The sequence below is a fragment of the Cimex lectularius genome, unplaced genomic scaffold (genome assembly GCF_000648675.2).
Source record: "Cimex lectularius strain Harlan isolate CLEC.00 unplaced genomic scaffold, Clec_2.1 scaffold36, whole genome shotgun sequence".
NCBI classification, from domain to species: Eukaryota; Metazoa; Arthropoda; class Insecta; order Hemiptera; family Cimicidae; genus Cimex; species Cimex lectularius.
Window position 1 is genome coordinate 536656 of NW_019392648.1, and position 24803 is coordinate 561458.

At 34.7% G+C, this 24803-nt stretch overlaps 1 protein-coding gene across 3 annotated transcripts; it reads left to right on the forward strand.

Annotated features, from left to right (window-relative positions):
- Positions 1-403: 403 nt before the first annotated feature.
- LOC106668480 (acyl-CoA Delta(11) desaturase-like) lies at positions 404-21729 on the forward strand. Of its 3 annotated transcripts, none has more exons than XM_014397289.1 (6): positions 404-459; positions 14658-14860; positions 14959-15089; positions 15149-15354; positions 20367-20552; positions 20607-21729. In XM_014397289.1, exons 2-6 carry the CDS (start codon positions 14662-14664, stop codon positions 20926-20928), a joined length of 1044 nt encoding a protein of 347 aa, XP_014252775.1. In that variant the 5' UTR covers positions 404-459; positions 14658-14661; the 3' UTR covers positions 20929-21729. The 3 variants fall into 3 exon arrangements, with proteins under 3 accessions (XP_014252775.1, XP_014252773.1, XP_014252774.1); XM_014397287.2 differs by lacking the exon at positions 404-459 and adding an exon at positions 3914-4024; XM_014397288.2 differs by lacking the exon at positions 404-459 and adding an exon at positions 7415-7538.
- Positions 21730-24803: the final 3074 nt, after the last annotated feature.

Consider the following 24803-nt stretch of genomic DNA (forward strand, 5'->3'; position numbering starts at 1 on the left):
AACCTATAAGGCCCATTGAAAATACGCAAAATAATTGCATGTAAGTAGGCTCATTTTGTCCAAACGATAATAATCACTTTTTGGCTATTTGTGTTTGACAAATTCAAAGAAAACCCTTCCAGTGGAACGCTACAAGTCCCAAACCTGTTTGCCAAGAGACTTCGTGAGCAGTAAAAGCATGGACTTTTCTCTTCACTCGCCACTGGATCTCTCTCCGGCTGATTTCACTCTCGATTGAGAGTTTTGAAAAAAAAACATGACCCTACAAAAGGGGTTATCAAAGCTTCATTATTGTTCGTTTTTAAAAATTTTGCTACGTTATTTGTGATGAATAATGACAAACCGGAACCGGGGATGGTGTGATACCAAGTTCGAGGACGACACTTATTAATCGCCACTGTTTTATACCATTGTTAACTTACAAAATGCAAAGGTAACTTCACCAGCACAAAGTATCTGGTACGTATTGTATTTTTCACATTAGATTAAAAGTAAATGAAATTTTTTTCGAAAAAAATTATCGCAAAAAGAAGTCATTGTATTAAGATGAACTTGGTACCTTAAAGTTAGGATGAGAGATTCTCTCAAAAATGCAAAAATAAACTTAAAAAAAAAAACATGAATCTTCATCTGAAAAAATTGTTAAAATGCACAGCATAAGAGCACAACATAAAATCTAAATGCAGATTGTCGCATTGGGTTCTGTGTATACAGCACATAAAAGTTTTGCCTTTTTAAAAAAAAATCAAATTAGTCTTAACCGAAAAATTAAAAGCGTCCTTTTAATAAAATCACACATTGGTTTTTTTACAATCAAGATTTTTCTAGTATCTACGTATGAATATCAAGATTGAGAAAATTTTGCCCCTCATTTGCTCGAAGTATACTTTACCACGTCAGCTAAGTTAGTATACTTAGACGTGGATAAACAAACTTCAATTGAAGATACAGGATTGAAAATGTAAGGCAGCATCATTTTTGATAGCTTTTGTACTGTTCGTCCGTTTGGGGATTAGGCAGCTTGATGATATTGGAAAGTCGGCCGGATTCTTCAAATGTATTCTGAAACTTCCGTCAAGGAGAAGTGTGACCTTAAGCCGTCTAGTGTTGGGGCAGGCTCAAAACTGGATTCTAAAGATCCTGGGAATGGAGGATAGCCGCTATCCCGAAATTTGTTGTCCGCAACCTTCTTAAACCCAGTCCTTCGAATGCTCTGGAAGTATTAATTAATTGCTACGATCCCAAAACCAATAAATCTTCTCATCTAACCTATTTCCTTACTCTCATCTCTATCTAAAGTCTTAGAGAAAATTCTCATTAGACGTAGACCCTTCCTAAACTCCCAAAACATAATATCAAATGAACAATTTTGTTTCCGCTCACACCTCAACACTATTCATCGATTTGTAGACGTCATCTCTTACTGCGTCGAGCGAAGCGAGTATCTGGTGTATTTCTTGGCGTGGCCAATTCTTCGGTCGAGTCTGACGTCCGCGGCTTCTCTTCAAAGGCTCTTCTCCGCTTGACTATCTGATCCTATGATCCTACCTGGCAGACAGGTATTACAAAGACAAGATGTAGATCTTTCCTTTTACTTCAGAGGCTGGAGTACCGCAAGGAAGCATCTTTTCACCTTATATATATATACAAATAACCTTTACCCTCCGCCGAGCAACATTTAACACTCTACATTAAACACATACTTATAGCGAATGGAGACGTAGTAAAATATCCAGGGATGTTTCTCGATAAAACACTGACATCGAACCCCCACACTAGACTGAAGACAGAAAAGAACTTAACAAAGTATACAAACTTCTTATACGTGTGCTAGAAAATCTGATGCAGGTACAGATTTCGCACAAATAAAAGACAGTATAAAAAATCTTTTTACACAAATGAATCTAATCCTTGTTAAGGAGGCAGTTCTATTATTATAGACAACTTAACCAAAATCCTTCTTCAAACCAGTATTAAATTCATACAAGGCCAAGCTGATGGAAGAGAATCTCATGTCTAGCTCAAGAAGTAAAAACCATTGATTTTACGATCCTATCCAGTCTTCCTGTCAAATACATAGAATTCCTCCTCCAATCTTATGCTTTTTCTCTCAATTAAGGTGCGCAAATAAGTTTCTAATTAAATTTAGCTTTGGCCAAGTATTTTATGAGGCCAACCCCAATCTTGAATGGTTGTGTGAATCTCAAGAGATGGAAGACCTACAATTTTTGTACATCCACACTATGCGGGGGCAAAAGGTCGATATTTTCCCTTAGTTAACATTTTCTCCAGTTCCACTGTCCTTTCTATTAATTACGTTCATAGGGATGGTTTGGTCATAGCAATCTCATAGAAATTATGAGAAGTTGATTGTTCTTTCATAAAAACAATTTTTACAACTTTCAATTAAGTAAAGTTTAGTTGATTGAAAAAAGTCAGTGTCACGAGCAGGATTTGAACCCACGACCTTCGGCTAGCTACGCCGCTACTCTACCACTTGAGCACCTTCGATCCACTCAGACACTAACTTCCCATCTCAACCCCGCCTTTTGAATTTTCCCTCCTTTTTGCCATTTTTCAATGTCGTTCAAATGTCGTGTAATCTATTTGATTCTAGGCGACAAATTAAATGGCCACGGAAAGCTTTAATGAAGACATACTTCATTTTAACTTATTAAATTCACTATTTTTCGTGGTCCGCTTGACCAATTAATATCTTTCAATTAATTAAGGATTTAGTTGAGATAAAGTCGAGTCACGACAGCTCAAGTGGTAGAGTAGCGGCATAACTAGCCGAAGGTCGTGGGTTCAAATCCTGCTCGTGACACTGACTTTTTTATCTCAACTAAAAACCTTAATTAATAGAAAGATATTAATTGGTCAAGCGGACCACGAAAACTAGTGAATTTAATATTTACAACTAACAATGTTTTCCAAAAATATCTGTAGCAAGTCTTTACAATGTTTATAATCATGTTTAAAAAATTATTATATCGTTTTGGTACTTCTGGCACAAATATATGTTTATTGGTAATAGAAGTATATCTATGGCTATTTATAACCACTAATTTCCTGGTCCGCTCGACCAATTAATATATTACAATTAATGAAGGTTTTTAGTTGAGATAAAAGTCAATGTCACGATAGCTATGTAGTATACTTCACTAAAGCTCTCCGTGGCCATTTCATTTGTCATCGAGAATCCAATCCGATTACACGACATTTGAAAAATGGCAAAAAGGAGGGAAAACTCATAAGGTGGGGTTGCGATAGGAAGTTGGTGCCCGAGTGGATCGAGGTCACGATAGCTCAAGTGGTAGAGCAACGGCGTATCAAGCCGAAGATCGTGGGTTCGAATCCCGCTCGTGCCATTGACTTTTTTATCTCAACTAAAAACCTTAATTAATTGCTATTTATAACTTCAATAAAAGTTTGTTTCATTGCTCTTGAATATAAATAATAATTTTCGAAGACGAGATTGTTGATTTGATTGTTTATTTTGTTGTTTGATTTGAACAAAAGACGTTTTCATCTCGAATCTCGTGATCAAAAAATAGTAATTTCAGAGTAGAACTGAATTCTAAAATTAAGCATTAATATAAACATATAATGTTTTTTATAATAGATTTTATGTTGATGTTTAAGAACCTTGTGTCCAATTGTAACAAATTATAGTTTCATTGTATTAATGTTAATTTAAGTGTTTTTATATTTATTATGATTTTTACAACAGCGATTTTAGTTTTTGCTAATATGCAAATGAGATAACAGACATAGTGACAATGTTACACATGATAGGAGATGTCAACCAGCAGTGACACTATGTAAATATTTTGATTTTAAGAATTGTTTTAATGTTGAAAAGCATTATACTGCGTTTTCCCCTCCTTTGCTCAGACACAGCTTGTGCCTGCATGCAACAACCTTCAGTATCACTTCCTGACCGGGACCCGTGCTTGTGGACCTTTTTTCCAATTGTCTTGTACGAAAATCGTTGTAGGCCAGGAAGTTGGACTTAAACCAGGTGAGAGCGACTTAAACCCCACACGGAAAATATCCACACAAGTCCGTTTTAAAAAACTAGGCGGTTGTTTACGAGTGTACACGGGATTTTTTGAAATAAAACGATTTGGTAATACGCAATGATCTTTCGGATAATCAAATAAAAAGTTAACGCTTCGTTAAATGAAAATTGTGTTGTTTAACTTTATAAAATTGGACGATTTTGTTATTTACATTCACAACGTTTATTGTGGAACGTTCAACTAATGTTTTTTTTTTTATAAAAAAGCCAAAATTAAAACGTGGCAAACTTTCCTTTTTTGTTGATAACTTCCTATCATAATTTTTGTGCCAAGTTAATTAATTACGAATACTTGGGATCTCGGTATGGTCTGAATAAAAAACAATAAAACTAAACAAAACAAATTCAGATTCTTGTATGCCAAGCTTTCGGCGTATTTTAATGTCAGCATCAGGGCAAAGAACCTTAAAAATATTTACAAATTGACATAATTAAGTTTATCTATTAATAGTCAACCCTTGGCAATGTTGGGACTGAGTCGGTCTCAAAAAAAAAAAAAAAAAAATATGAAACCATTTACTAAAAACTTAATTATGTCAGTTTGTAGACATCTTTTAAATAGTTTTGCCTTCGTAATGTTCTTAAAATAGGTCGAAAGCTTGAAAGTCCGTCTTTAGGATTCTAGAGGAACATACATTATTGTACTCTAAATTGACACATGTAAATTTTATGACTGTAATTTGTGAAAAACTCACTAAATAAAACAAAATTAACACTAATAAATCAAGTTGAAGAAGATCGGAAGGAGGTCAACTGACAACTGTACAATACTTTAGTCCTGCCAAGCTTTCAATGTATTTTACACCATCATCAGGGCCTAAATTTAACAAATTTTTAACAAAATAAATATAAATTTTACAATAATATTACTGTGAAAGTCGTACTTATTCAACTATCTCTTATTTATTATAACTACATGATATGTATATTCTATTTAACATTAATAATTAAGTACATTTAATGTCATCTACAGGACTAAAGGTTAATCCAGAAATGTTTATACAATAAATTAGTTATAAATTTATATATAATTCGTTAGATTTCGTGGTCCGATTGACAAATAACATCTTTCAATTAATGAATCTTTATGTAGGGTATTGGTTGAGATAAAAAAGTCAGTATCACGACCGGGATTCGAACCCACGACGCCGCTGCTCTACCACTTTGAGATTTGAAATGGTCTATTTTATCAAAAGCATGATTAACATCATTACATAATGTTTGGCATACTGGAGAATTGAACAGGTTCTTGAAATAATCCCTCCAATCATCAGGTTTAATGAATCCAAAACATACAGATATTTTTCTTATAAAAGAGTTCACCAGCTCCAAAAATTCCTTGCTATTTCTAAAGTTGTCGATTTTATCTATTTTTCTATTTCTATACTCTACTTTTTTCTTTTTACACACCAAACAAATTCAGATTCTTGTATGCCAAGCTTTCGACCTATTTTAATGTCAGCATCAGGGCAAAGAACCTTAAAAATATTTACAAATTGACATAATTAAGTTTATCTATTAATAGTCAGCCCTTGGAAATGTTGGGACTGAGTCGGAAAAAAAAATTGAAACCATTTACTAAAAACTTAATTATGTCAGTTTGTAGACATTTTTTAGATAGTTTTGCCTTCGTAATGACCTTAAAATAGGTCGAAAGCTTGGAAGAAAAACAATTAAATTCGTTTTTTTATCCAACCTGCCGAGATCCAGATATTCGTGAGAAAAAAATTGCTTGATATGTCTGACACTTTAAACAGTTAATTAATTAATCAATGCCGTTTTGACATCGTCCCTATTCGTGTATTTATTTAAAAAAGTTAAATTGCATTGACCGGAACTTTTAACCTTAGTTCTAAATTGACAGCTCATCCTTAACCAAACCTAGCAATGTAGAGTTTCAATCTTCGTAGAGGTCATTAGACAGGTGAAGAAAGAAGAAGACTAATTATTGAGTTCACTAAGCTTTCGGCAAGGCGGCTATTTTCACCATGTAAAACGTAGTATGCTGGCCATGTGCTTCATAACATTAGACCCAAAACGCTTTTACAATAGTTTTCTGGTGGGCCAATCCCCCCGCAGGTGTCCGTTATGCAGGTTGCTCGATGTGCCCCACATGGTCGAAGCGTGTCGTGCCTTGGCTCCCTTCAGGGCGCGAGTAGGCATGCCGCCAGATTTAAAGAGGGTTCTCGGACACAGCAGCGAGTTTCAGGGTCCCCTATACCGCTTCTTAAGGGAATTGGGAATTTTTTATTGTATATAGAAGTCAAGTTATGTGTTTCTGTGTCATGTATGAGTGAATGTATTTATTGGTATGAATTGGGAGGGGATGATGGCCAAGCAGCTTCTCCATCTCCCCTCATGTCGCGTCAGTGACTTGGGTCTACGGCGGAAAACTTTTAAAGTACCCCATCGACCCCAAATTAGAGTAGTCCATTATAGGGAACAGGTAGATGGAGGAATATCGAGTACTCCATCTATCAAACAGCATTAATGTGATCAATTTATGATGGTGTGAATGTATTTATTGGTGTGAATGGAGAGGGGCTGATCTCGATCTCCCCTCATGTTGCGTCAGTGACTTGGGTCTACGGCGGAAAACTTTTAAAGTACTCAATCGACCCCAAATTAGAGTAGTCTATTATAGGGAACAGGTAGATGTATTTATTGGTGTGATCGTGTGTGTGTATCGAGCGTGTTTGTTGCGATATTTTGCTAGTGGTCGGATGCCCCTGTCAAAAAAAAAAAAAAGTTTTCCATGTTAATCTTTTTCTGCACTCTTGGGAAAGTATGTATATTATTTATTTTAAGTTTTAATAAATAGGCCCTGAGGTTGGCACTATAAGTTGCCGAAAGCTTGGTGAACCAAACAATTCTTCTTCTTCTTTCTTCACCTGTCTAATGACCTGTACGAAGATGAAACTCTACATAGATTAATTGCAGGTCGATCAACAAACATCATATCAAACGTAGCAATTGTTAACTTCGCCTCAGCAACGAAATACATGGCCGTTGTCACATTGTTTGACAGAATTGTCCTTTCTTTCCCAACGGTTCACTTTATAAAAATGCATTTCAATTTAGCCAATTGTACAGCACGCATAAAAGTATGTACGAGTTTTTCTATTATGATCATCATAGTGAATCCTCTTAGGAATGGTCAATGTGTTTAGTTTCCTTTGTTTAACGACGGCATTCGAGTATCGTGCCGGCTATCGTATTCCTCCTTCCATTCGAAGGAAAATGCAATTGACCGTGAAACCGAGATTATCTCTTTCGAGTGGTTATCTTCATTGGTTCGTTATTTGTATTTTTTTAAACCCCCTCAGATTTAGTACGGGACATCCACAGCATTCTGTCCGACCACGAACAGAATCGTTCTCTGTTCAGCTAAAATTGCATCGAATTTGAGCAAAAATTAACATCTCGGCTTTAGTTTTTGTCATTTAGCCAACTCGTAAGTAAGCCTAGTTATAAAGTTTATTTGTCATACAAGTCGGACATGGAACTCGTCGGCAATTCTTTTTTTTACGAGCCGGATTATTACAACGCTTAATAATAATATTAATATTCTGTCCTGGTATAAATATCTTTGGTTATGTTTTTGAATAAAACTCGTTTAATTGAGTTTTGTGTGTTATCCTTAAGAATATCTTTCAATTCATTCATCACCATGGCAATTAAAATTATTTTATTTATTGGGTATTTCTGGCTTTATACGTGTATAAAAGGTACATTATTTTATTCGTTAATTGGGGGAACACAAAAAATACAAACTTAAGGGTATAGAGATTGACTTTTATGGTGATTTGTTGAAATTGCGTCAATTGCTATGTTAAAGTATGATGTTTTATTAAATTTCAAAATTTTGTTTTTCGCCTTTCTTGTAAAACAGAATAATAATATAAATTTAAAACAAATTAATCGATCTTACTTAAAATATGTTTGTCATTCTCGTAAGAAATCCATATAAAAATTGACAGTCGTACATCCTGTATAAATTTTTGTTTAGAAATCGTGAGATGCGGTCTGGTGTGATGTAGGTTTCAGAAAAAAATTTTCTTTATCGTGCCAACATTTCGATCTTTAATGAGATCATCTTCAGAGCCTGGAATTTACAAACATTGTTTACATATAACAATTACATTTTGGATGTGGAAAAGTGAATTTATACAATGCAAAATATATTTTTTTATATATTCAATTCAAGAATGGCACAATTACACAGAAGAGAAACACTTTGAGTGAGTAGAAATACTTTGATTGAATATATAAAAAAATATATTTTGCATTGTATAAATTCACTTTTCCATCCAAAATGTAATTGTTATATGTAAACAATGTTTGTAAATCCCAGGCCCTGAAGATGATCTCAATAAAGATCGAAACGTTGGCACGATAAAGAAAATTTTTTTCTGAAACCTACATCACACCAGACCGCATCTCACGATTTCTGGATAATTATCGATTAACGGTCACTAATCACCACACATCCTGTATAAATTTAAATGTGAAAAAATTAATATTTTGAAATTAAAAAAACAGCTGGAAAACTAAAAAAAATACACAACATACATTATACAACCGATAATTAAACCAACTAAAAACCAAAAACTGTAAGTCTATTTAATAGTTTAATTTATTTAAGAATAAAATAAAGATAAAAACAGACTGGATAATCTTATGTCTTTGGATTTGCTAAAGGATATATACCACAGGCTAATTCTCTTTCAAACGTTGTTGCTATTTTTTTTCTGAAACAGCAACAATCGCGTTGATCAGTATGAGGAGAAAACAAATTTTCATTCATACATTCTTTTATTCGATCGCCTATACGCAATAAAATTCAATAATGATTTACGTACCATTTTCACTGAAAATCACCCTTACAAGTAAGATTCTTTCAATTTAAAAATTACATACTGTACAAAAGTTTTCCAATTTTAAAATCTAAAGACTAAATCTTTTTTAAACTTTTGTGCAATTTGTTTTTGAAACGAAAATAAATGTTAATATCGAACTTAATAGGCCCTCGTACATACGTTTGTCATATTTTATATGTTATGTTAATTATTTTTCAAATGCGCCAACAAGATTTGTTATTAGATTAATTGCATTCGTTATCTATTTAATCATTTATAATAAATATTTGAATTTTTACTTCACATAAAAAATAGTTGTTTATACCATTTCGTTTCAAGACGTACTTACCATTCGGGGACTTAGTTCAACTTTAAGCAAAACCATTCTGCATAACATTTTTGCCTCGTTTTCAGCCAATTACCATCGAATATATTAAACTTAATTAATGCGACAACTGTTACATTATTACAGAGAATTTTTTTTATGCTTTCTTTTTCTAATAGTTTAACTGGAAAATGTTTCAAATCATTGAAACTTCTGTTTGTTTAATATTTGTGTTGCTTTATTAACATTTTCAAGTAATATTTATAATATAAATAGTTATAATTAAGATTTATAAATAATTTAGAAATTTGATCAAACATTGATATAAAAATATGGGAAGGCATTTAGTAACAATAATAATAGTGATCCTCTCTAGATTGCGAATAGGTCACATCAGACTAATCCATGTCTTTTAGCAGGCAACACAACAACCTTCCAACTTGTCCTCGATGAATTCGAAGTGGAGAACGCACCATTCTGACTGTAAAATATATTTTGGTCGATTGTCGCACTTTGCAACCCTTTAGGAAAAGGCTCAACCTTTCGAGGGATTTAATTGAGTTACTGGGTCCCCAGTGGTTCTTTCGAAGAGCACTTTTCAGATTTCTTAAGTCTATTGGAATTTATAATGAGATTTAGACCTTTTCCCAAATTCTTACACATTTGAATGTTTGTCTGCTAGTTTTGCTAGTTTTTGAGTGACAGTTTCTGCGTGGAGGATTTCTTTCTATTTCAGGAGTTTTTGAGGCTGCCAGATTTTTTTTTTGAGGTAGCTATCTTTTGGGCATTGCAGTTTATTACCCCGCAATTTGTATTTTTGTATTTTCTTCCATTTCTTTTTTCCGCTTCAGCCTCAAAAATTCCTGAAAAAAGAAAGAAATCTTGCACGCACAGCTTTCATTCAAACATTAGCAGGCAAACATTCAATGGTATAACAATTTGGGAAAAGGCCTAAATCTCATTATAAATTCCAATAAATTTGAGAAAGCTGAAAAGTGCTCTTCGNGATGATCTCAATAAAGATCGAAACGTTGGCACGATAAAGAAAATGTTTTTCTGAAACCTACATCACACCAGACCGCATCTCACGATTTCTGAATAATTAAAAAGTAAACATAAAAAGAAACATAATACCAATTAAATTAAAGTATACACATTTTTTCAAGTGTTTAAATTTAATTAACATGCACATGTAAACATATACATACAAATAATGTACAAAAAATCGTTTAGAGGTTAATTTCGTGCACGAGCATTTTTTCGATTTCACCAGGCTTCTATATAGAATTTAAATCAACTTATCCTGTGTTAACCGTTCAAGTGTTTTACAAATTCATAATTGCAATTTTTCAAGCCATCGAACTACTGTTTCCTTTAGAATGGGGAAAATGCCTATGAAATGGATTTCTAGTATTAAAATTACACATAGAAGACTTGGGTTTTTGTTGTTAAACATTGTAATTTAAATTTAAAGTATTTTAAATATTTTTTGCATGCTTGTCCTGCAGGTGTGCAGTGATTGTCATTTAAATCTATATTCAAATCTTTATACAGCACATTGAATAAAGATTGGAGCATAATATTTAATGGATTATTTTTATATTCTTATTTTATTGACAGAAGTAATTTTTCTATTGAAAAACCTTGCATTTCCACCCCATGCTTTGGGGGCAAATAGGGCCTTTATATCTTTACACCAAAATATAATTTTTAAATGATTTCATTGGTCTTAATTCTTGGTAAACGTGTTTCAGGTGGAGATAAGAAATTTTGAATGTAACTTAGGGGATGGCATAACGTTTTGGTCTTGAAAATTTACCCCTTTGGATAGTTCCCTTTATATTTCTTGGTTTCTAAATGACATTTAAACCAATTTACTATTTAATTTTTGTTTTTATTAGCTTTTGTGAGTAATGCTTTAAACACATTCGGATTAAATTACGGAAAAAATTATTAATTTTATTTCTAATGAAACATTAGATAATGAAAATTGTATTTTTCTCACAGCATAATAACAACTATTACAGCAAAGGTGATTAAAAAACTAAGACAATCCTTGCCTTTTAAAGCAATACAATAAAAATCTAAGAATTTCCTGTGAAGAAAACATAAAACGGGAATATTTTAACGTACATGAATGTTGTAAGTCAGGGTTTTTGCTTTTCTCATTTCCATTTGTTCCCTTTGCAAAATTAAATTAAATTATTTCAATTAATTAATGTTTTTTGGTTGAGATAGAAAAGTCAGTGTCACGAGCGGGATTCGAACCCACGACCTTCGGCTAGATACGCCGCTAATGTACCTCTTGAGCTATCGTGATCTGGATCCACTCGGAACCCAACTTCCCATCTCAACCCCGCCTTTTGAATTTTCCCTCGTTTTTGCCATTTTTCAAATGTCGAGTAATCTATTTGATTCTCGGAGACAAATGAAATGGCCACGCAGAGCTTTAGTGAAGATATACTTCGTTTAACTCATTAAATTCACTAGTTTTCGTGGGTTCGAATCCCGCTCGAGTCACTGAATTTTTTACCTCAACCAAAAAAACCTTAATTAGTTAAAAGATATTAATTGGTCACGCGGACCACGAAAACTAGTGAATTTACTAAATTAATTTTTTTCTTCGTTAAAGACAGTTTGTTCTTGTGCAGTGCCAAAATACGTACCTACCAATGTAGGTCATAACGAAAATCCGGTAAAAAAGTCTAGTTTGGATAATCGCCCTGATCTCATTTACCAGGTCAAAAAAATTTAAATGGGAACTGTTTTTAATAAACCAGTGAGTGCAAATATCTTTTATTAACTTTATAATTGGTGTTTTTAGTTCTCAGGCGATCGACCTTGGACTTAATTTTGATCATTTACCCATTTTGCAAAGTGATCGCTGTTGCAGAATACTGAGTAAAATCTCCTGTTCGTAGATAATCTGCGAATATATTAAAAGGCGATTATTAATCAAGATCAACCGTTAATGTCGAACTTCCGGCTTCTTAATTTTCTAAAAATAGTTCTAATTACAAAGCGATAAATATTATTGGAATGTATATATTGTATTTTTTAATACTGATTGTAGCCTTCGTTAAATAGATTCCAGGGAATATAATTAAAACGTAATTAATCGTCTAGAGTTACATGTTACTAGCATGAAAAGCCAGTTAGTATTTCATATTAGTCAGATCTTTTTCAGTCAGATTTTATAATAAAAATTAAATTTAGTAGATAAAAAGATAGATAAAGTCTTTATAGAAAGAAAGTAAAATTACAAATCCAATAAGTTCACACTATTGTTATCTTTTATAAAGACAAACTCAGTGGCGTAGGCGGTCTTGAGAAATCTAGAGTAACATATGCTATTGCACATTGACACATGTAAATTTTATGACTGTAATTTGTGAAAAACTCACTAAATAAAAGAAAATTAACACTAATAAATCAAGTTGAAGAGGATCGAAAGAAGGTCAACTGACAACTGTGTAATGCTTTAGTCCTGCCAAGCTTTCAATGTATATTACACCGTCATCAGGGTCTAAGTTTAACATATTTACATTTAACAAAATAAATAGAAAATTTACAATAATATTACTGTGAAAATCGTACTTATTCAACTATCTCTTATTTATACATTTAATGTCATCTACAGGACTAAAGGTTAATTTAAAAATTTTTATACAATAAATTATTTATAAATTTATATATAATTCGTTAGATTTCGTAGACCGATTGACAAATAACATCTTTCAATTAATTAATCTTTATGTAAGGTATTGGTTGAGATAAACAAGTCAGTGTCACGAGCGGGATTCGAACCCACGACCTTCGGCTAAATCCGCCGCTGCTCTACCACTTGAGCCATCGTGACTTCGATCCGCTCGGACACTAACTTCCCATCTCAACCTCACCTCTCGAATTTTCCATACTTTTTGCCATTTTTCAAATGTCGTGTAATCTATTTGATTCTCGGCGACAAATGAAATGGCCACGGAGAGCTTTAGTGAAGATATACTTCATTTAACTTTATTAAGTTCATTAGATTTGGTGGTCCGATTGACCAAATAACAACTTTCAATTAATTAATCTTTATGTAACGTATTGGTTGAGCTTAGAAATGAGACTATTTCATCAAAAGAATGATCTAACATCATTACATAAGGTTTGGCATACTGGAGAATTGAACAGGTTCTTGAAATAATCCCTCCATCATCAGGTTTAATGAATCCAAAACATATAGATATTTTTCTTATAAAAGAATTCACCAGCTCCCAAAATTCCTTGCTATTTCTAAAGTTGTCGATTTTATCTATTCTTCTATTTTTATACTCTAATTTTTTTCTTTTTACACACTTCTTTAAAGAGGCGGTCACTTTCTAAATACAATGACTTATCTTCTCCATTGTACTTTCTAAACTTATTAAGATATTTAAAACCGACTGTGCGAGCATTATCACATTCTTTAGAGTGTTTTTCTATTTTTGTTTGTAGTTCAAATACGTTTTTGCTTTTGAATTATGTGCTGCGGCTGTTTTGATAAGGCTAAAAATATGATCTACATTGAGATTATCGAAAATTGTGTTTTCGGTAACAAAGTTTAATTTATTTTGATGTTGTTTGGTATTAGATACAACGTTCCAAATTAACTTAGGGCGTAGGGGTAAAAGATCATATTTCTCTGTTTTAACAGTGCACAGACAGTATTAGTTGCAAATGGTCAGAAAAATTTAGTGAAACAACTTTAAAAATATTGATTACTCGGAAATCGTGAGATGCGGTCTGGTGTGATGTAGGTTTCAGAAAAACATTTTCTTTATCGTGCCAACGTTTCGATCTTTATTGAGATCATCTTCAGGGCCTGGGATTTACAAACATTGTTTAAATTTAACAAATACTGGTAGGATGTGGAAAAAAGTGAATTCATACAATGCAAAAAATATTTTTATGTTCAAACTATTTCTACTCACTCAAAGTGTTTGTTTTCTGCGTATGTTTTTCAGAAACCTACATCACGCCAGACCGCATCTCACGATTTCCGAATAATCGCCGACTAACGGTCACTAATCACCACACATTTAAAAATATTTGATGAAATTTATTTAATCCAAACCAACAACACGAGCTTAAATATGTAAATTTACCATAACGTTAATATACTTCACCTAAATTAAGTAAACAACTATTTGTGATCATAAAAAATGAGCTAGTTGAAACTATCATAACTTTTGCGATCTTATACTAATTAGTTAATTTTCCAAACAACATCAGTTTTCACCCAAACTGTAATTGCATCATCGCAAAAATTAAAATAAAATAAACTATTTTTATTTTTGGACGAATGTTTTGAGAGCCGGTGATTTCGGAATACTTTTTGTTGCATAATACGACTTTTCTTCTGCAGTAAAATGGCACCCAACATGGCGCCGACACCGGATAATTCGGAATGCACAGTGCAACCGTTGGATCCACTGCCGGAAAAGAAGCAGGAATACAAGGTGAACATAGTTTGGAGGAATGTCGCACTCTTTGCTTACCTACATTTAGCAGCTGTTTATGGACTTTATCTGATGTTATTTGAGGCAAAGTGGCTTACTGTTTTCTTCGGTATGACTCTAAGATATTTTCTTCATTTTACAATATATGATGGTTTACATAATATTTTCTTATTGTCAGTGTGTTTATATTCTTTACATTTTTTTCAGCCCTAGTTTTGTACAAGCTATCCGCGTTGGGTATCACAGCCGGAGCTCACAGGCTTTGGGCGCACAAATCCTACAAGGCGAAACTACCTTTGAAGGTGTTCTTGGTCGCTATCAACACATTGGCCTTTCAGGTAAATGAAAATTTTATTTTGCTATACATGCCATAAGCTTTATCTTCGGTTTGATGCAGAACCACGTGATCGAATGGGCGAGAGACCACAGGGTGCACCACAAGTTTTCCGAGACGGACGCAGATCCTCACAATGCCACGCGGGGGTTCTTTTTCTCTCACATCGGTTGGCTACTTTGCAGGAAACACCCGGAGCTGAAGGAAAAGGGCAAGCTAATCGACATATCCGATCTTGAAAACGATCCAGTCCTCGCATTCCAAAAAAAGTACAGTTTTAGTATTCTTTATAAAACTATTTTACGTTTGTTATTAAAAAAATGCTCACTAGTAATAGGACAAAGGGAGTATTTAAAAAGAGAAATCGTAAATCAATCGATTCGTTAACGTGAATTACCTAATTTGGAATTTTGGTTTTTGTTGAATTTTGACGCCGGTTTTCTAGCCTGTTGGGCTCTAGAGTTTTGGACTGTTAAATTTCAACCCCCCAAAGCATGCTTTTAATAAAAAAATTCTCAATCATACTCACGCTCTTTTAAATACATTACTTTCTACGTACATACTTTTAATTCAGGTGGGTTGGTATAGTATGGTGAAGAAGGATACTAGGAAGCGGGGTTTGCACTCTCCAGGCACTGCAGCCTTCTGGCTTATTGTACCTTCCAGTGCAATAGACTCCATCCTTCTTCTTAGCAGTATCAGGTCATTGACTGTCGCTGCTGCAATTTGATTCCCTAAGTTTTTTCCGTACGTTAGGTTAAATCTCCAATGAGCTGTTGCTTCGCATTCAAAGATGACATGAGTGGCTGTTACCTCCCCCTCATTACATAATCTGCAAATGGGATCATCGCTGAATATACCCATGTTGTGGAGATGTTTTCTCAGATGCCTCTCAGAGTTTGGCCCTCTCCAATTGCAGCAGTGCTTTTGCCAGTCTTGGTGAGGGTTGTTTCATCATAAGTTTACTATGTCTAGCACCGCTAGAGTTTATCCCCTTCTCCTTTTGTTTTGTTTGGATCCATTCTGCGATGGAGGATTCTGTATTTGTTCTTGTTATCCCAAGAATAGGTTCGAGGCCTAAGTATGGTCTTGCAGATCCTCCTCAGTCCAGTCTATCTGCTTTCTCGTTACCCAAAATTCCCCTGTGCCCTAGCACCCAAGATATCATCAGGTTGTTGAGTTTCCCCAGGTTTTGGAGATTTTGGATGCATTCACTGACTAATTTTGATGTTATTCTTTTACATGCTAATGCTTTAATGGCTACTTGGCTATCAGATCTTATGAGGATTTTTTTGTCAGTGTAACCTCTTTTAAGATTTTCCAGGGCACAAGCATTGATGACATGTATTTCTGCTTGAAAGACCGAAGTGTATTTCCCTAATGAGTTTGATTGCTCATGTTTTGGGCTTGTACAGAAAACGCCCGATCCGGTTCCTTCGTTTGTTTTAAAGCCATCTGTGTACCATATTGTATCATTGTATCTGATGCTCTCATGTGTTCTTCCTCTCCTATGTAGTCCGTTGAGACTTTATAGGAAGTTGTGAAGATTGTTTCCGGGATCATATAATCAGTCCCCATTTCTAATAATGGGTGTCTGATTTTGTTGATTATGCCCGAATTGTTTAGTTCCTTTCCAATTTAATTGTTTCTGGATCCTAAGTGAGCTTTTCCTAGCTTCTCCTTGTATGAATATTTCCAGTGGAGGTAGGTTTAGAAAAGTTTCTCATGCATTTGTAGGGGTTGTTCTCATTGCCCCTGTGACACATAGGTTTGCTAGTCTTTGTATGCTGTCTAATGTTTGGGTAGCTACTTTTTGTTGAGCTTTGTTCCACCAGATAAGCGATCCATATGTTATTCTGTGTCTTATTACTGCCGTGTATAGCCAATAGACCATTTTCGGTTTTAGTTCCCAAGATTTGCCCCTTCTTGTGGGGCAATAACCACTTGGGTTACTCATCTACACAAATCATAAATTAGTGAGGAGTCGATTAGGTACTCAGTTTCCCGACATCGGTTCTTTCACACCACAATAAACACAATCAATCTAAACATACAAAAGACATGCTTGATAAGGTATCCATATCCAGAAGAACAGATTTGTTTGCTCGAACACACCGAATCATTGGGTCACCTGTTTCGATTTTTGGAGAAAACGGGTTGTTTTGTATGCAATGGTACTTTTGTCTCTCTAGTGTGTGTTAGAGTACATGTGTACTGCGAGAGGTCTGATGGCGGGATATTGAGTACCTCATCGACCCTCAATTAAGTCACTTATATAATAGGTCCTATCCTAGGTCTAATCCCAGAATGCACCAGAGGTGGGTGATTCTCGAGACGTGCCGGTGATTTAGTGTAAATTACAAAAGCTGGAATTGCCGGTAAATGGCGAAAAGTGCCCAACTCTGTATAAGATCCACCCTTGAATTACGTTGGGCCATCGTCTGCATACCCGACGCATACACGGGCCATAAGTATCAATGTATCACAGTCTGGCCTATTCTATTATAAATTGTATAGTATTCATTATACATGTCATACCATATGTCATACTTCGGATTAAAGTAAGGTTTTCCTAGTTGGCAATGTTATTTCTTCGCGATATCTTATTTCTTTAATACCTATAAGCATAATTTCTTTTTGGTACTTCATGTTGGAAATAATTGGTAATAAAAATACCAAAAAACGACCTGACATAAAATCTATCGTTTCGCTGCTGGCTCGCTGCCGACGGGAACTCCGCCCAGCACTCAGCGAAGCGGTGTGTATAATTAAACAATAGGGCCTCGTACCAATAATATGTTAATTGACATTGATTTATTTATAAGGTAACAGGTGGCTCGTTTTATTTGTAATTTTTTTTAAAGTGTAAGTATGATAAATAGAAATAAATGGGCGATGATAGTTGGCAGTAGACATGCTTAACTTGATGACATTGAAATTAGTCGCGTAAAAATGTTGTTCCTTAATGCACTGATAGACAAAACAAACGCATCAATATTAACTTTTAATTAATTAATCTTTTTATGTAAGGTAAGGTGTTGGTTGAAATGAAAAAAGTTAGTGCGACGAGCGGGATTCGGACCCACGACCTTCGGCAGGTGGGTTCGAATCCCGCTCGTGACGCTAACTTTTTCATTTCAACCAATACCTTACCTTACATAAAAAGATTAATTAATTGAAAGAAGTTATTTGGTCAATCGGACCACCAAATATAATGGGGTTAAATTTGAATGTACTTAAGTCCATTCATATTTGGCATACGAAAAATAGGTATGGTTGTAAACATAAGGCATTTATAAACAATTTTATTACTTAATTATAAAAACACATTGAGTTAAGAACAAAAAATAGAAAATTCAAAAACAAAAAAAAATGTAACAAACTTTTTTTGATCCCTTTAATATCGTGTATTTCCATCTCCGCACGCATGCCGTCCGTTAAATGCCATTGCATTCATTAAAACATATTTGTGATAAATTCACTAGTTTTCGTGGTCTGCTTGACCAATTAATATCTTTCAATTAATTAGGGGTTTTAGTTGCGATAAAAAAGTCAGTGTCACGAGCGGGATTCGAACCCGCGATCTTTGGCTAGATACGCCGCTGCTCTACCACTTGAGCTATCGTGACCTCGATCCACTCGGACACTACTTCCCATCTCAACCCCACCTTTTGAATTTTCCCTCCCTTTTTGCCATTTCTCTTTTGACTTTTTATTAAAGCTGTCCGTGGCCATTTCATTAGTCGCCGAGAATCAAATTGATTACACGACATTTGAAAAATGGCAAAAAGGAGGGAAAATTCAAAAGGTGGGGTTGAGGTAGGAAGTTAGTGTCCGAGTGGATCGAAGTCACGATAGCTCAAGTGGTAGAGCAGTGGCGTATCTAGCCGAAGATCGTGGGTTCGAATCCCGCTCGTGACACTGACTTTTTTATCTCAACTAAAAAACTTTAATTAATTCGTGATAAATTATTTCTCATTCATCAAGAATAGCCGTTTCTAACTCTTCCAACGTCGTACTCGTCGCTTTAAAAAAATGTGTTTTATTTGGTTCAAATTTGGACTTCGAGCAGGCCCACCAAGCACTCAATCCCAACCTCATTCATGTCATGCACAATACGTGCTCTATGGGGTCTTGCATTATCCTTCATTAGGAAGAATCTGTCACCGATATGAAGGGCAGATCGCACTAGATGTTTTTCGATCTAAATAGCTCTGTGAAGTTCGAATTTAATGCGAGACCATCGTCTCACAACCAATTGGTGCGGTCGTTCAAGGAAATGCCCCCAGAACATCGCCATGGAATGTCATCCCAGGAACCAAACATTGGGTGTATCTTTCTCATAAGCGTCTCTGTATGAATTTATGCACATCTGAAGATTTGAGGCCAACTCTCACCTCATCTGTAAAGAGAACTCGTTCCCAATATTCCACTGTCCAATTCAAATGCGAATTGAATCCTGGCCATCATCTGAGTTGTCGTAAGAAGAGGTCCAGGAACCGGGTGCCTGGCCGTGAGGTTATTTTCTTTCAGTATTGGAGAAAATCGAAACATTTCGCACTTGTCTTATCAGATTTCCCGTTATGTTGCGGTTTTGTAGAGCCTGATGACGGATGAATATTTCATCTCACAGGTTTGTAGACCTAGGTCGACCCTGTCCTGGGGGTTGCGAAGCCCTGTTTTCTGAATCGCCTAAAAACTTTTTTGCTGGTTGTATCTGTCCTCAAATAATGTTATGACCCTGACCCTTTCATACTCACTCAAATACCTGACTAGACCAGTGGAAAAAGTTTAAGAACAAGAATCAATTCAATTCAAGTGAAATGAACGCGCGAAAAGGTTAACTAAAAAGCGATCGTTAAGCATAACAGAATGGAAGCTTTAATGCTACTTTTTGTGCAAATTGTATTAATCAGTACAAAAGAAACGAGGGAAATAAATCATTAATTACTTTTTATTGTGTCCATGGTAGCTCCTAATTACCTGTAACTAATGTAGAAAAGTAATAACTAAATAAATTGAGTGGTGCGTTAAATTTGTCCATGAGTGTATATTTTAAAGATTTAATCAAAAGAGAAAGTATTATCAGTATAGTGTCAATTACCTACACTTCTTTTTAAGCAAATATTTGCTAGAGAGAATGATTGACTTATAGGAATTTTGTCTTTATGCTTGAAAATTATTGTTCGGGAATGTTTCTGTTTAAGTTGCAAAAAAATTGGAAACCTAGTTAACTTATTTCTTGCAGTTTTACATCGAGTTTAAAATTTTTTCAATTTAGGTACTACCTGATTTTAATGCCGTTGACATGTTTCTTGTTCCCAACCCTGATGCCGATGTACATGTGGGGAGAGTCGTTGAAATGTTCCTGGTTCACGGCGACGATGTTCCGCTATGCTTTGACGCTGAACGTCACCTGGTTGGTCAACAGCGCAGCACATATGTGGGGCCAGAAGCCGTACGACGCGTAAGTACCCTGAGATCATTTTCCCCGTCCTTTGATAACACTGTTTCCCTTTAGGTCTATAAGCCCGGTGGAAAATTTGGCCGTGTCTCTCGGCGCTGCAGGCGAAGGCTGGCACAACTACCACCACGTTTTCCCATGGGACTATAAGGCGGCCGAGTTGGGCAACTACAGGGCGAATACGACGACGGCCCTCATCGACCTTATGGCGAAGATCGGCTGGGCTTACGATTTGAAAACCGTCCCTCCAGAGATCGTCGAAAAAAGGAGCCAGAGGACCGGAGACGGCACCAGGCCTCTGTGGGGATGGGGTGACAAAGACATGACACAGGAAGATGCAGAAGGAACCGTTCAACTTTTAAATACAAAGTGCAAATGAAATTCCTTGTAGCCACCACCAAAGGTAGTCTCGAATTTAGCCCATCGTATACCAATAAAAAAAAAAGAAATATCTCTTTTATAATTTATATAATTTTGTAAATTTAATTTTGATCTGCGTCGGAGGTTTTTTTGTTCGTTCCTGGAGTTATTTACAAAAATGTGTACATCTAGTCTATTAAGAAACATCCTCAACAAACTATCTATACGAACCGTTAGATATACTTTGCATCAGATTTTTATTTTTAAAGTTTGATTTATCTTTACTTTACAATATTACCAAAGCCTTTTGTTGCATTATTTTGTGAATTGTTTAGAAACCGTACACATTTGAAAAACCTAGGTTCTTCTGTTATTCTTAAGAATAAATTTTAATTTAATTTTGCGTTTGATTGTGTACAACAGCTTAAATCATATTTTTTGTAATAATAAATTGTAAACAAATTTCGTAATAATACTTATTAAATAGCGCATGGAAGCAATATTCTGTGTTTAGTATCTTCATGTTATATAATCATATTTATTTTGATGTTTATTAGACAGGTGTAATGTTTATTATTTCAAGATTTCGTTGCTTAATTTTAAAGCAGTTGGATTATGAATCTGTTATAATTGTTATTTCAGACACAATTTTTTGGTGTATCCTCTATGAAACTATCTAATGAACAAAACTAAAAAAAATGGTACATTGATTGTTATACGACCTACTATTTTAAATGCCTTAATTTTCTTAAGATAAGTGTGACACCATGGAAACTGTGTAAAACATTGTTTGGCCAATAAAAACAAATTATATACGTTATAGTAGAATTTTTATAACTCCTGGCCACCTGTTGGGATGTGACAATTGACCCTTCAACAATCAGCGGCAAAAAGTCATACGATGTCCAAAGTCTGCGAGATAATCTCCCCTTCGTTTTATTTGGCGAGCATGCATTGACCTCGCCACCGATCCTCTTCTCAGATGTCACAGATTTTCGAATTTACAATTGGAATTTGCCGATTACACGTTAGATCTGATTTTTTTTTTGACCACTAATGACTTGCCCTTTTGACTTTATATCTTTGGAGTTGTATGATTAAGGCGAAAAACAAATAATTTTTATTTCTGTCAGGATCTTCAATAACATTTCTATCGCAACAGCCTACCTTGTTTTTTAAAATAACACAAACATAATACTTCAAAATAACCAAAAGCAAAAACAAAAAAACAAAAGGAGATTGAAAATAACCTCAACACGAATCAAATGCGTGAGGAGGTAAAAAATTGATTTGATAATTTTGATCTTTTCAGTATTAATTTATCTCACTGAATCATATTCCAACATACCAAATGTTTAAATTTTTATAACAACATGCTGGCCGTTGAACTAGCGTTTTGACTTTTGACACTGGCAACTATGGATGCTGAAAAATTGCTGAAACATTTGATTTCGAGATATTACCACTTTATCGAATAATTAATCCAGGGCAAATATGCTGTCATCACATAGTGGCACGTCGAGGTATCGTCAGAGGAAAAAAAAATATCGCGATTTTCTTATCTAAAACAGATAATTTTTGTAAATTGTAATGTGTTTGAATATGCAAAGTAATATGACTAATAGATAAAACATAGTGTCGTCTTTAAGAAAGTCCTGTTTGAGCCTTTTAAAAATCCATTATCCTAGTTAAAGTTAATAAAATAAGTTTTACGACTTATTTATGCCAAAGTTTTAAAAACTTAATCAATCCAGCTGTTTTTTTACACCTTGACCTTAAGAATAAAATTATCAAATCACTTTATCATTTAAGATATCAAGGCAATTATTCATTCTTCATTAGGCCAAAAGGAAACTTTTAGGAAATGTATTATGAAATAATCAGTCATTGTACATTGCAATATAAATATTTTTCCATAAGACAAATATTATCAGTGAAAAATGTGTCTTTTTTTATAGGAATAATCCATCATCGTTCCACCGTTGTCAAATAAAGTTTATTGTTATTATACTGGCTTTTAAAACAGTATTTTTTTCACCTATATTGAAAATTGTTGTAAAAAAAACCACTGAATTATTTAACGGTCCGTTAATAACGAATGTATTAAGTTTAAATAAATTAAACGTCTTACATTTTAGTCATAGGTGTTTTCTCTTTTATCAGTTACTAAGAAAACAAATATTTTTTTAAATGATCTTTAACATTCTGAACATGCTTTGGCATTACAACAAACAACACAAATGTTTCTCAATTCACAAGATCGACTCGTGTTTAGACTGTTAAAATATTGCAAAATAATCTTAGGAAAAAAAAAGTTTTATAGAAAATAATTAGCCTCCATGCTGGCCCATTTAATTACCACTTCAAAAATTGGAAAAATATATGATAATGATGATTTTGGAGAATTCGTTTTGTCTCGTTTCGCTCTATTTTCTCCGTTACATTATAACATATGACAGAAATACGACCCAGATTATGGCTCATTCATCTGATCCACTAAAGATCAGCGTAAACAACCTATCCAAATATTAGGCAGCACATAAAGACTGGCAAAATTTTGTATCACAGTAGCAATGAAAACAACGCCGTCAATTTCACTAGAAACTCCGCTAAACCTAAACATTTGTACAAGGAGAAGCAAGCAAAAGCTCTTTTAGGTTTTAGAAACAAACAAACTGAATGGGAACTAAACACTTTGGGTACGCAACAATAATCAATAAAATTGGGTATCCGTTCATGGAAATGGCGACTGACTACATGATCTCGGAAACTCTTTACAGCTATAATTCTATCTATAGACTACACAGTGACTTCAGAATGAAGCTACAATGATATGGTGTACAGATGGTCCCAAAACACAGATCATACGTATTTTGTACAAGCCCAAAACATAAGCCATCAAACTCAATGGGGAAAAATCAAGTACACTTCGGTCATTCATTATGTCTTATACTTGTGCTTTGGAAAATTTTGAAAGGGGTTACAATGGCAAAAAATCCTCATAAGATTGGATAGCCAAGCAACTATTAACATGTAAAACAATCACATCAACATAATCAATGTATGCATCCAAAATCTGCAAAACCAGGATCAAAACAACCAAAAATACAAAGCCAAAGGGTTTTGCGTAACAAATAAGCAGGCACATTAGCCATTCGAGGATCTGCAAAATTAAAAGTAGCGCTGCAACTATTCTTGGGATAAAAAACAAACGCAGAATCCTCCATGACAGAATGGATCCAAAAAATAAAAAAGGAGGCGTGGATAAACTCTAAAGGTGCAGATACAGTAAGCTTGTGGTAAAACATCCCTTACCAAGACTGGCATACTCATTACTACAGGTAGAGAAGACTAAACTCAAAAGAGCGATAAGACTATGTCCCGGTCACTGACATCCGAGAAAACATCTACAGAACATTGGCCGATTCAACGATGACCCACATTTATAGGTTAACCAAAGTGGAGAAAGAAACATCCATCCACACCATCTTCGAATGTAAAGCAACCGCTCAACGGAGACATAACCTGGCATACGAGGAAACCCAGGCAAAGGAATAAAGAATTAATTATAAACTCACTGCTAAAATTAGAGAAAAGACAAGGAATTGTAGTTACTTTAGCCAACGATCTAGAATCCTTAAAAGAAGGATCGAATCGCCAGATTGAATTAAGGAATTAGGAAAGTACAAGCCCGAAGGCTGCAGTGCTCGGTAACCTAAAACCTCACTTCCTAGTCTCTTTTCATCATCATCGTCATCATCCGTTACACAGAAAAATATTGTATCATGGTAACCTAACCAGTCCAAATCCTCATCCTACCTAACCTAACACGTCTCTAATACCATCTAACCTTAACACTACCTAATCCAACCCATGACCACTCCTCGGTCACGC

Coding starts and splice junctions, on each gene's coding strand:
- LOC106668480 (XM_014397289.1), top strand. CDS start 14,662: ATGGCACCCAACATGGCGCCGACACCGGATAATTCGGAATGCACAGTG. Junction 15,090..15,148: donor TCAACACATTGGCCTTTCAG/GTAAATGAAAAT, acceptor GGTTTGATGCAG/AACCACGTGATCGAATGGGC. Junction 20,553..20,606: donor GGCCAGAAGCCGTACGACGC/GTAAGTACCCTG, acceptor GTTTCCCTTTAG/GTCTATAAGCCCGGTGGAAA.